At 32.2% G+C, this 14,074-nt stretch overlaps 1 protein-coding gene across 2 annotated transcripts; it reads left to right on the forward strand.

Moving 5' to 3' along the window:
- Nucleotides 1–9,000: 9,000 nt before the first annotated feature.
- LOC145043912 (PLC-like phosphodiesterases superfamily protein) lies at nt 9,001–12,039 on the forward strand. 2 transcript variants are annotated; one of them, XM_078992683.1, is made up of 9 exons: nt 9,001–9,394; nt 9,517–9,639; nt 9,733–9,870; nt 9,953–10,051; nt 10,146–10,449; nt 10,934–11,157; nt 11,234–11,320; nt 11,463–11,807; nt 11,922–12,039. In XM_078992683.1, the coding sequence occupies exons 1-8, from the start codon at nt 9,281–9,283 to the stop codon at nt 11,652–11,654; spliced, it is 1,281 nt and encodes a 426-aa protein (XP_078848809.1). In that variant the 5' UTR covers nt 9,001–9,280; the 3' UTR covers nt 11,655–11,807; nt 11,922–12,039. The 2 variants fall into 2 exon arrangements, with proteins under 2 accessions (XP_078848809.1, XP_078848810.1); XM_078992684.1 differs by having other exon boundaries at nt 9,539–9,639.
- Nucleotides 12,040–14,074: the final 2,035 nt, after the last annotated feature.

The following is a 14,074-nucleotide window of genomic DNA, read 5'->3' on the forward strand; positions in this document are numbered from 1 at the left end:
GTCCGTTTAAAATTTTTCGTGCCTACCGACGCATCACACCAGAGCATAGGCCCTTCAACTTTGGGTACGTTACGCAGACTCAGGTTGCCTGTTATCACTTGATAATATCACTTCCCAAAACATCTCCCTCAAGCAAATTTCATTTACACTTTTTTTTTTATTTTTTTTTATTTTCTGATTTTCTAATGTTTTTGGATTTTTGAAAATTTTCTAATTTTTGTTTTGTTTTTATTTCTCCCCCTAAATTTGTGCATAGGAGAGAAACGAAAGTAAATGCGCAAATTTAAACTATCCTAAAACAAAAATTTGTCTTTAAAGCGAATCAGCTTAAGAAAAACTTAGGAGTATAGAGAAGAAAACACAAACCGTAATTCACCGATTGAATCTGCATTCAGAAGGTTTGAGAACAACAAGCATAATCTCAGAATAGATCCAAAAATTCTTCATATCATTAAGCACTAACCCCATGTGATCCCTTCCTTTCTTCCCTTCCCGCAAAGGACACATACTCTCAAATAATGTTCTGAGTGTTGTACAATTGAGAGATGTCCCCAATCATATGCCAGGAGCAGCCACTACCAACAAACCGAAGTCTGATGATATGCCTTCATAGCTGCTCCGACAGAAAGCGGGATCAGTTGGTCTTTGGAACCCAGTCCATTTTGAAACTGGGTCGACCTTTGTCATCATTGAAAGATACTCTCTCCCATGACATATCCTGTTTATCACAAATAGAAGACGATGAAATATTAGAGTCATTAGAAGATTTGGGAGTTTTCACCTTTGGTACCCATCTATATTCAGGTTTAACCCATTTCTTGTTCGATCTGATGGGTGCCTCGACACTTGATTTGGAACTTGAAGCCGGCTGCCGAGATGACTTTGACCTAACTGGTCTTTATTTCACTGGAGCATCTCTTGGATTGGGCTTCTTGGCCGACATTCCCTTCTTGCCCTTGGGATTTTGATTCTTGTCCTTTGAGGTTTGATTCTTGGCCTTGGCAGTTGAATTCTTGGTCTTCATGGCATTCCAGTCGGCATTTTCTGAACGTGACCTTGAGAGGTTTCTTTTGAAGTGTCTCTTTCTTAGTGCGTTCTGCCAGCCTTGTGCATAGTAAGGAACGTATGTGCGATTTGGACAATTTCAGGCAATGTGACCAGGTGTTCCACAGTGAAAACAAGTATTTTTCTTCACTGGGAAATTGTTTCTTCCTGCCCCTGGTGGCGTATCCTTGCCTTGTCTCTTGTTGTTCCCACATGCACACTTGCCACAAGAACTCTGTTGTGTTGGAATTGGTGGCATGTATTTCTCAATGGCAGGTTGATCAGAAGTAGTTGAGTTCGAAGCAACAGATTCAGAGTTCAAGGAGATGTTGGTTTGTTCAATGGTTTTCTCCTTGTTCTCATCTTCTGCTACTTTTCCTGCACATGAAGTAGCAACATTAGTATTTTCAACATTAATAACTCCTCCTGACACAAATCCAGCTCGTTTGTCATATCGAAGATGTGGCTCCCTGTCAGTTTCATCCTGTGTCATAGGGATGGATGTGTAGTTATGATTATAAGGAGGAGGTACACTATCATACCCTAGACCCTTGTTTTGATTTTCTTTGAATTTTAATTGGGTTTCATATAAGGACTCGACTATCTGACTTGACGCAGTATAATTTTTGAAACTGACATCTGTTTTTCCACACTTAATTTTTAAAGCGTCAAGTTCTTCAGTTACGACAACAAGTTGTCTCTTAACATAATCATAATTTTCACACTTGTTGCTATACTCTTCCTGAAGTTTCCTAAAGTCCTTGGTTTTTGCTTCTAATTCAGCCTTCAGGGGTTTCTGTCCTTTCCTGAGTTGATATCCTTCATATCTCAGGTCTTCAACTTCTTTTTTAAATAAATCAATTTGTTCTCGAAGAAATTTAATCGTGGCTTTACAAGCTGGAGTACATGTAACTTCAGTGACCGGAATATTTTCAGAACTCATTGTTTCTCTACACTTTAAAGCATCAAGTTCTTCAATTACTTCAGCAAAACTAAGATGATTGAGATCTTTTGTCTTCTTGATGATAGCCACGTTCATATCCCATGATTTCAGAAGTGAATTTAGTAGCTTTTGGTTTATCTCGGACTAAGTCAAGAAGATCCCGGCTATATTCATCTCAGTAGTGAGTGTAGTGAATCGCTGCAACTGAGTTTCGAGGGTTTCTCCAGGGATATAATCGAAAATGTTGAAATTTTGTCTTAACATATCCTGACGTCTCTCTTTCATGGTAATGGTTATCCTAAATATGGGTTGAACGAATTCAAGGAGATAAGGATCCTTGAAATCATCCAAAGGATAAAGGATAAGGGTTTTCAAGGCTTATCTTATGGTTGCTTTGTGGATAAGCAACTAGATAAGGATAATGACTGAAACTCTATCTCTACACCTATATAAAGACCCTAAGGCCTTAGAATTCGTGTACTTGTTCCCAAGGAGTCCTAAGGACGAATTCTAACCTCTCTCCTCTCTCTTTATACCTTCTCCATTTGCTCTTGGTGTTTGTAAGCCATTAGAAGAGTGACAATTGTGACTCTAAGCCTTCCAAAGTCAATACAAGGAGATTTGGGATTGTTATTACTACATAACAATCAAGGTAACATTATAAACCTATTCTTATGTTAATATGATCACTTGAATGCTAGAATTAGGGTTTATAGTCTTGGATAACTTGCATGTACAATAGAGAAACCTAGATCCAAGCATTAGGGTTTGTATGAGCACATAGGATGTCTTATGACCAAAACCCATCAGTGAGATCACTATCAAAGGGTAACCTCTCCTTTTTGTATTTCATTTAAATGTATTGATGCGTTTTTCTTTGAGAATGATAACCATGCTCGTTTACGGCAGTAGCTTCATTCAACGTTCATGAAAATTTTCTTTGAATTTCACTTAAGATGCCATTGTTGTTGGTGATAATGGAAACAATGGTATTGATGTTGTTGAAGATAAACATAGAGAAGTATTATATACGCTTAAGTAAATGTTTTTATATAACTTATTACTTGTTATGTAATAGTTATAGGTTTTTAATAATTTATTAGTTTATAACTTACTGAGTTGTCTCACGATTGACATCACTTTTGACTTTTAATTGTTTTCAAGTTTTATTAGTTCATAGCTTAGTGCATCTTTGTTTAATTGCATATTTGTGTATTTGTCTCATAGAAGATTGCAGATTCATTTATCACTTTTAAACAATTAATGAGAAGTTTTTGTTTGTAACAAATTCATTTTAGCACTTCGTATCGGCTATTGGCCATAATACTCACTGCACCACTATTCAAACAAATGCTTTTCTGTTATACAAATGTTTTACATTTAATGTTTCTATACTAGTTTTTATTTGCATTTTCTCAAAGTTTAATATGTTTAATTTTTTCATGTTCAATTTTAATTGATTTTCTGGTTAACCAAATTACTATTCCGAAACCAAATTACTCAAAATTGGATAAATCAACATTTACTTGGTTTAGTTACAGTTAGTTTTAAAAAATGTTATAAACACGATAAAACCAAGGTCGATCCAAACATATATGAGGCCCGGGGCGAAAAGAAAAAAAGGGCCCCTCAAGGACAAATATAATAAAGATTCAAAAAAAAAATCATTTATTCTTCAATATAGACGTGTTCAATTAGCAATAACAAACAAACTAAATTGTTTATCTTTTGAGCTAATTTGAGTTTCAACCAACTTTAGGAGCTAAAAATCATTTAGGTAATAATTTTTTTTATAAATAAACTAAATAGCCCACAAATTTTGAGCCCCTTGGAGTGGTAGACCTTGAACAGTCGTCCGGATTGCCAACCGTTTGGACCGGTCCTGAATAAAACCATAAAATAAACTTGATTACATGGAACAACCAATAATAAATGTTAAATATTACTCATATTCTTTGCATTAGTTCTTTTTCCAAAGGGCCGTTAGTTTAATTTGTACATGTTAATTTAACTATGGGTTTATTAAAAATATCATGTGCAAACTCTTGTAAATAGTGCCTTCCATTTAGGAAAATAAGAAGGAATGAAGAGATTTAGGGTTGTCATTGGCATTACCTTTAATAAATATAATGATGTGATAATTAAATGAAAATGAAATACACAAGAAAATGACACGTAGAAAATTTAATGACATCTCTTGTATTAAAAATCATGTTTTTTTCTTTTTGGAGCAAATTGATTTAAATTTATAGTCCTTTGTAATAACTGTTAAGATAATTTTTGACCAATTACCTTTAGTATACTTAAATGGATTTAAAGTCACGTGTGATGTATCCTAAACATATATTTTCCCTACCTCTTAAATTTTTATTCTTCAAAGCTTTTGTCCCATCCAATCCATATATTTCCCATGTAATTTAACAACGTTATCAATTTTAGAACCGTATTAAAAACAATGATCAACTGTAAATATATAAGATAATGGTTGAGAAATGTACTATAATAAAACTATTATATCTTTAAAAAAATGAACAAACAAATGTAGATTATATCCTTTTAATTTCATGCAGTTCTTTAATTATAGGATTCAACTTTCATTTTTTCATTTTAATGTTGATTATACCATTAAACTTTCACTTTAATGTTGATTATAACATTTTAGTTTTACATATTTCAACTTTTTTATACACTAAAAACTTCGTGAGTAATGTATATCTACCTTTTTCTTGATTCACAGAATTTTATTAAATGTCTTAACAAAACTTATATTTTATTAATTTAATAAAATTTTATATATCTTTGATTTTTCATTACCAATTTTAATTATCAATATTGTTTTTTTTTATCCGTGGTTTCCACAGGTTGTAACCTAGTGTGTATATATATATATATATATATATATATATATATATATATATATATATATATATATATATATATATATATATATAGGAGTAGGATCAAATGAGAACACCTAAAAGGTTGAGAACACGAGAACAGATCTGGACTATCTAAGTTTTAAGATGTGTGGCTATAATTAATTGTTATTTTTCTAATTATTAATACATTTAAAATTTAATTTTTAAATTAAAGAAAATTATAAAGGATATTACGGTAAATAAACAATACCCTAATTTTTGTAAACTCCTATAATTACTCTCTGCCTCTTTATTTCGTTGACCTATTTTCCTACAACATACAATCGACACCTCCATCGTCTTACCGTCTCATACCCACGGGACCATGCTACTTTTATTATCATTAGACCTTGCCATTGCCAAAACCCTCCAAGGCGTCACTTGACGGGATTGGAGAAAACAAAGAATCGAAAGCAACAAGGTCGATGAAAGACGTAGGAAGGAAGTGAAGGCAGTCGGCGACGTTTGTGGTCGGCCGTCGTGATGTCGAGGGGAGTGTCTCCAGTGTCGACGAGGTTGAAGAGGAGGAGGCAGCGAGGGGTGGGTCGTCGGCCTTGGTGGATGCAACAATGCGATCAGGGGGTTGAAGATGGGGCACCTTTGGTGCTTGGCTGGATCGAAGAGAAGAAGAAAAGAGAATGGAATTAAGCAACGAATGTGGGGTTTGCCATTGGTTTCCGGTGACAAAGCCCGACATTGGGTTATTTGGTGATCGAGAAAGGCAACAACAAGCAAGGGTTTTTTTTTCTTCTTGTTTGATTTGGCAAAACTGGATAGGCTCAAGTGGGTGTTTGTTTGATTCCCTTTTTTTGTTATGTTTTGACTGAAATTTGTGGAGTTTGAGGTGGGATTTTGGGTTTGCTTTTTAACATAAATTGATGAGCTTAAATAATTTTTGTGGTGTTTTGTTGCTTGAAATAAATAGGAAGAAGATGAACGGGAGTGAGGGGAAGGAAGCATTCAATCCACCTTGGGCTACGATGAACTCAACAATACCGATTCACTCTTGATGTCGTTGTAGTCGATCGGCAATAAAAAACGATTCATGAATGGGGTGCGTGAATGGTTGTATTTATTTATGAATAACACGTGTATTCATTTATGAATAACAATGTAGTTATGTGTGAATGGTTGTGTTTATTTATTAATAGTAGTGTATTCATGTAAATGAGTGTATTTATTTATGATTAGATGTATTCATTATATGAAAGAATGTGTATTAATTTATAAATAAAAGTGTATTCATTTGTGAATTGCAATGTATTCATATGTGAATGATTGTATTTATTTATGCATAATAGTGTATTTATATGAATGAGTGTATTTATTTATGATTAGAGATATTCATTTTATGAAGAAATAATAATTTTTACACTATTTTTATTTTCAATTGATGAAAAATGCATTGAATTATTTGTAATTTGATGTGTTTTCATTTATGATTGGAAGTGTATTGATTTGGGATTGAATTTCCATTTTTTTTTTTTTTAAAACAAAAGCGTGAAATAGTAGAAAACAATAATTTTTTTAAGATTTATAATAAAAGGAAATATTAATTTTTTAAGTAATTTTTTATGAAACGATGATAAATTATTTTTGGGAAAAATCATAAAAAAAAATATTTATATATATTTCATTAACTAAAAGGAAATACTCCTATTAATTTATTTAGGTAATTAAAATCATTATCCCTAGATTTTAGGAAATCATTAATTAATATCTATATAAAGCTTATATATATATATATATATATATATATATATATATATATATATATATATATATATATATATATATATATATATATATATATATATATATATATATATATATATATATATATATATATATATGGAAGGGCTCACTTGAAATAAATAAAAAATAGAGATCTTGAGATTCAATATTAGTCACATATTTCTCATTTACCGCTCTAATGATGGTGATGATGGTGGCGACGGAGAAAGGAACGGGCAACACTGTATAAACATTTATGATTATACCAGGCTTACCGTGCCGGTACACCGGAGAGTTAGAGCGACAGATATGAAATACGTGGCTGAGGTTGAATCTGAAGATCTCTATTATATTTTTAATCTCAACGGAACCTACGTGTGTGTGTATATATATATATATATATATATATATATATATATATAATGTTTAGGTTCTATGGAAAACAAAAAAATCATAAAAATGCATAAAAAAATAGTTAGAGATCACAAAAAAAAAATTTCAAAAATTTTTTTTTATAAAAAATCGCAGGTTTTTGTTAAAATTCGCTGAAAAAAAAAATCATTTTTTTTTGTAAATTTTTTTTTCAAAATTTTTTTCACCGATTTTGTATAAAAAGCTGCGATTTTTTTCAAAAAAAAGTTTTGTGATCTCTAAGTATTTTTTTTTTATGATTTTTAGGGATTTTTTTAGGGTTTTTTTGTTTTTCAAATAACCCTATATATATATATATATATATATATATATATATATATATATATATATATATGTCCCTTTTTAAAGTCCTCTCACTCTCCATTTGTTAGGCTAAAAGTGTTTGTTTGAGGATTGTAAAGGTTGTCGATTTTGTTTTTCATGTATAACCACCCAATGTATTTGGTTTTGAGAATGTCTTAAGTGTTTTTCATTTGTTTTTGAATCAAATCAACACCATACTTTTTCTTAATGGTTGTTCCTAACTTGTTCCCTGAATGACTGTGCAAACTTAAACCTTTTATACCAATAGTGTGTACTTTAATACAAGTGTGAAATAAGAATTTTATTTGCTCATTGGTCAATGTAGGTTTATCTCCCATTGTTAATAACAACAACAAAAAAAACATATGAAATATATACTTTAGCAAACATAACCTTATAACAACAATTTTCAGCTTAACAACAACTTTTATTGATTAAATGAACAAATTTCAGCAAAGATTATTCATATTTCAGCAACAATTATGACATTTCAACAACATTTTATGACATTTCAGCAATAATTCATAACATTTTTAGCAAAAATTCATGAAGTTTCAACAACATTTTATGACATTCAACATCCATTAATGACATTTCAGCAACGTTTCAACAATGATTCAACAATATTTCAACATAATATGACATTTAAGCATAAATTTATGACATTTCATCCGAATAAAAAACATCATCAAAGATCTGATAACATATTTGCATCTATACTCATCAAGAACAAATATATCAACAAAAAAACTCGAAAAATTAAGATGAAGAAAGAAAGTCGAAGTTGCTCCAACAAGAAAAAAAATGAAAATTCAAGATTAACCTTAACAGAATTGTTGCTTCAACACCAGTAAACGAAAAAAAAAACTTAATGTGATTAAAGATCGGCGCAGATGATCGAAAGGAGGGGGCGACCAGAGAGGAGGGAATGCCAGTGGGGAAAAACATAACACGCGCCGATGAAGGCATGATTGCAGATGCGCGCACGCCGGGGGGGGGGGGGGGGGGGGATTATTCGATTTTTAGGTTTATGTTAGAAGAGGGAATTCAAGTGTTGTCTCAAACAGAACATACACATAAGGTTTTTTACTCCGAAGTGGAAAACAAACTGCTACAAGATAAAAAATGTTGTGCGTATGCTGTATGTTTCACGTTATAAAATGGTTTGAAGAGGGTTTTAAAAAAAAGGGATAATGACTTAGGAGAGTAATAAGGTTTTTAGTTTGTCCGTATTAGGTCATTAAGGTTTTTTTTTGTGCGTATTAGATCATAATGGTTGTTATTAATGTTTAAAAATAATAATTTTTACCGGTTAAACCTGATAAAAGTACTATTTCTAAACGGTAATAACAATTATATTGATCTAATACGCAAAAAAAAAAAAAAAAAACCTTAGTGATTTAATACAAACTGAAAATCTAATTACCCTCCCAAATCATTATCCTTAAAAAAAAAAAAAAAAAAAAAAAAAAAAAAAAAAAAAAAAAAAAAAAAAAAAAATCGAAGATTATGGTTTGTCCAAAATTATACATATATGTATGTCTTTTATCAATTTATTAAGAAAATGGTTGGGTTGTTGACAAAATGCATTTAATAATGGTGACCGTAGTCCACACTCCACCGCTGTCATTTCATCCTTCTTGATCCACACACACAGTGTATGTGAACACAACACAAACACATTCTGTGATCACATCCCACAAGATTTCACACCCCCCAAAATAATGGACACTATAACTTTACCTTCTACAATGCCTTTCTCTCGTTCCTGAATTCCAAAGAAAGATAAAGAAAAAAAAAATCCTCAGTCGAACAACTTTTGCTTTTTCTTTAATCCCACACTCCAATCATCTGCCTCTCTCTATCTGTTCTGCAAAAAAGTTTTTGGGGTTTTGCAGTGCAGCTCATGAAGAAATCATTGCTTCTAGTTGATGCAAATGAGTATCTTTTACTTCTTCTATTCGTTTCAGCTACCTTCTTCTTCTTCACCTCCTTCGCTTGCTCCAATGGCGGATGCCAGGTTTGTCAATTTTCCGTTTCTCTAAACCCGTGTTACTTTTCGCATCGATTTCTGTAGATCTATTCAATTTCGGTTTGATTTTATGCGAATTGTTGAATGGTTTGATTCCGAAATGTGAACAGCTACTTGAATCGTGCTCTGCAGCGACTGATTGTGCAGTTGGTTTGTATTGTGGTAATTGCGCTCAATCGGGGAAAACTCAACCTTTTTGCATTAGAGGTCAAGCTAATGTCCCTACCTCCATTGTAAGTCCTTCCGAAATTGAAGTCTTAATCACGCCTGTTAGTTTCAAAATTTAAGCTCACGTTTCAATGGTTTTGGTCATTAATGGAGGTCAGATCGGTGGGTTGCCTTTCAACAAATACACATGGCTTGTAACACATAATGCGTTTTCCATTGTCGATGCTCCCCTCTTGACAGGTCCTGAGAGAATCACATTTTACAATCAAGAAGATTCTGTCACCAACCAGTTAAGAGTATGTTTATATTGATTTTTTCTACTTTTCTTCAATTGTTATGATCAATGTGTTTACTTTTATCTGTTTGAATCGATATTAGAATGGAGTAAGAGGATTAATGTTGGATATGTACGACTTTGAGAACGATATCTGGCTCTGCCACTCATTTCATGGCCAATGTTTCAACATCACTGCCTTTGTAATCATCTTCTCTCAAATTTAAATTGTTCATACAAAAAATCATAATTACATAAGGAGTGAACCTGATTGTTTGAATTATGTATTGTGAATAGCAACCTGCGATTAACACATTGAGGGAAGTGGAAGCGTTCTTGAGTTCCAATCCTAGTGAGATTGTGACAATTATAATAGAGGATTATGTTCATACTCCAAAAGGGTTGAATAAGCTATTCATGGATGCTGGTTTGGATAAATACTGGTTTCCTGTTTCCAAAATGCCCAAAAAAGGTGAGGATTGGCCAACTGTCACCAATATGGCACAAGACAATCATCGGTTGTTGGTTTTCACTTCTGATTCTTCAAAAGAAGCTTCCGAAGGTGTCGCTTATCAATGGAGATACATGGTGGAAAATGATCGTAAGTACACTTATTTTCTTCTCTGTGTGATCATAATATTCTTACAAATTCTTCTAACAACCCCTGATCTGGCCCACACTAAATTAGGTACACAACAAGCCTGCTAAGATCTCTTTTATGTCAGCTAGCTAGCAGGCTGTTGTGTACCTTATTCTTCCAACAACCCTTAAGCTGACCCACATTGATTTCAGGTACACAAAAGTCTGCTAGATGTCTTTTATGTCAGCTAGCAGGCAGGCTGTTGTGTACCTTATTCTTCCGACAGCCCGTGAGCTGACCCACACTGATTTCAGGTTCACAACAGCCTGCCATATGTCAGCTAGCTAGCAGGCTGTTGTGTACCTTATTCTTCCAACAACCCTTGGCCCACACTGATTTTAGGTACACAACAGCCTGCTAGATGTCTTTGTATGTCAGATCTAGCTAGCAGGCTGTTGCGTACCTTTTTTCATAGATAGATATCTGATTAAATTTTTTTTTTCAGCTGGGGATCCGGGGATACAACAAGGGTCATGTCAAAACAGAAAAGAATCAAAGTCACTTACATCAAAATCATCATCTCTTTTTCTCCAAAATTATTTTCCAACAATGCCTGTGCAAGCAGAAGCTTGCAAAGAGCATTCAACTCCATTGATGGACATGGTCGGGACCTGCTACAAGGCTGCTGGGAATGTTATGCCCAACTTCTTGGCTGTCAATTTCTACATGGTATTTTCATAGTCTCCTTACAAGGGTAAATTGGTCAATTATTAGTATTATGCTAACTTGTGAGTTTGTTTATCAGAGAAGTGATGGAGGTGGTGTTTTTGATGCTTTGGATCGAATGAATGGCCAAACTTTATGTGGCTGTGTTTCCATCACTGCTTGCCAGGTCAGCATTCATATCTTTTTTTTATAATTAAATTCAAGAAATAGAAATTTACTAATAATAAAGAAAGTGAAATAGAAACAAATGAAAGTATAATTATATAACATACAAATAAATAAAAGTATGTTGCTATTATTATATGTAGGCTGGAGCACCTTTTGGAACTTGTAGAAACAATGCGGTGTTGAATTCAACTTCACCAACGGGTCCTTCCGGAAGCTTTTCAGGAACTGTGCAGTTGACTGGATCTGCTTCTAGAATAAAACCTACAAGTTTTTTAGTCATTTATGGATTTCAATTTTTCGTAATATTGTTGGTATTATATTTTAATACATAAATAAATAAATAAATATATATGTATAATGTTGTGACTTCATATATTAAGTTAAAAATTAGACTAGGTATATATATACTTCATGCTCGTTTTACACACATCAAAATGTCAAGAAGCATGGTGGATGGATCATGAAGCAAGTAATTTCAAATTTGGGTATGTTTAATTTTTTTTTTTTTTTTTTTTTTTTATTTTTTATTTTTTATTTTTTTAAACTCATGGCATTTTATATACAAATTGAATTTTAAATTATTATAAATTTAATTACAGAGAGTAAGTAGGGGAGATTGAGAAGGAGGATTCGGGAGTTGCTTGTATTCGTTTATTTGAAGTGTAATGTTCCCAATTTATCGCATGTTATATTATGAAAGGGTGATTTTAATTTTAATTTTTTTTTTTCATCTTCATTAATCCACAATTAATTCCATCATTCTTCCATATAAAATTTCATATAACTTGTTTCCAATTTTCAAGATATCCGAAACTGAAGTTCAGCATCAAAGTTCATATATTCGTCATTAACGTTCAAGATTTATGTCGAGATTAGTTCTTAAGTTTTTTTTCCACGTTCGAGTCCAACATATCCAAATAAATAATCTGTGATCACGACCTTTATTTCACAATTGTATTAATTGTTGAACATTGTCTAAAATTGGATGCAAAATACCTAAGATAATATCCGAACGTATCAGTTATTTATGTTTGTGTTGTTGTTTATGATTGTTTATACGTTGTAATGTGTATAAATTATGATATTTCTTCTATAAACAATAATAAATGTGAATCCGAAATAATATTTGGTTATAACTAGCAGTGATGTTCCCTTGCATTGAGTTTATTAACAGGGCCGGTTCAAACTGTGTGCAATCCGGGCGACCGTTCAAGGCTCATGTCTCCAAGGGGCCCAAAATTCATGGGCTATGTAGTGTATATATATATATAAAATTATCACATAAAATTTTTTTAGAACGTAAAGTTGATTCAAACTCAAATTAACTCAAAAGATAAATAATTTGGCTTTTTTTTATTGCTAATTAAACACATCTATACCGAAGCATAAATGAATTTTTTTTAATCTTTATTATATTTGTTTTTGAAGAGCTATTTTTTTCCTCCCCGTACCCCGTATATGTTTGTACCGACCCTGTTTATTAATAATACTATATGTTTTATTGAATGAAATAATATAAAAGGTTGGTACGTAAGATTACTTATGTAATTTAAGAGAAATACCATATTTATTAAAACAAATAATAAGTGATTATAGAAAGTAGGGGTGAGCATTTAGACATGTGGATAGGATCAGACAGTTTTTTTGGACCACTGGGCCGGTTTTCTGTTCTAAGATTTGAGGGCGGCCTGTCACGGTTTTTTACCGGTCAGGTCCGGCCGGTTCCGGGTAAAAACGATTGGACCGGCTTATTTATAAAATAAAAAGTTAAGTTTTTAAACACGTATATCTCATTCGTTTTAAGTCGGATTGATATTCGATTTTTTTTTTTCAGCGTGTAATTTAGAGTTTGCAGATGATTTTATACTATAATTTTGTTGTTATATTCAATGAGTTACACTCCATCAAAGTTTGGATATCAAAGCTGAAATATTTTAGCTTTTCAGTAATAAATTAAAATTTTGTATTCTGTAAAATTGTTTAAACGAATATATCTCATTCATTTTTAGTCGAATTGACATGCGTTTTTTTAAAGTGTAATTTAGAGTTTGTAGATGATTTTAGACTATAATTTTGTTATTTTTGATATTATATTCAGTGAGTTACTATCGATCAAAGTAAGGATATCAAAGCTGAAATATTTCAGCTTTTCAACAATTATTTTATACAATTATTACTTTTTATTAAATGTTAACAACATTTTCATTATGTGTTTATTTAGAGATTACACAAGCTTTAAACATGTTAGATTTAGATGACAATGATATGGAGAAGAGGCCAATAGAAGACTAGATTATGACGTTTGTTAGTTGGATTAATTTTAAAGTTTAAACTATGATTTTTGGTGTTACGGTAATTACTTTTGTATGTTTGTGTTTAGAACTTTAGATTGTTAACTTTTGTTGGTAAACTTGATATATATGTTAGTTGGTAAACATGTTAGATTTAGATGACAATATATGTCTGTTTGTGTTAAATTGTTACCGATCCAAACGGGTCCAAGAATCGGAAAACCCAGACCTGGACCCGGACACGGACACCATGGTGGGCGTTAAGGGAGGACAAAGTGGGCAGGTGCAAAGGGCCATATTTTATTTAATTATATATCATGTATATTTTTATTTAAAAATAAAAACTTATAATAACAATGAAGGCTCTTTTTTTGGCTCGTCCTGAGCCTTTTAGGATATTTAATTTTTCAGGATTGACCCTGACGGACACGGGCCCGAACACGACTTATCCGGTCTGATCC

This window comes from Lactuca saligna, chromosome 4, assembly GCF_052625555.1.
Source record: "Lactuca saligna cultivar CGN05327 chromosome 4, ASM5262555v1, whole genome shotgun sequence".
Classification (NCBI taxonomy): Eukaryota; Viridiplantae; Streptophyta; class Magnoliopsida; order Asterales; family Asteraceae; genus Lactuca; species Lactuca saligna.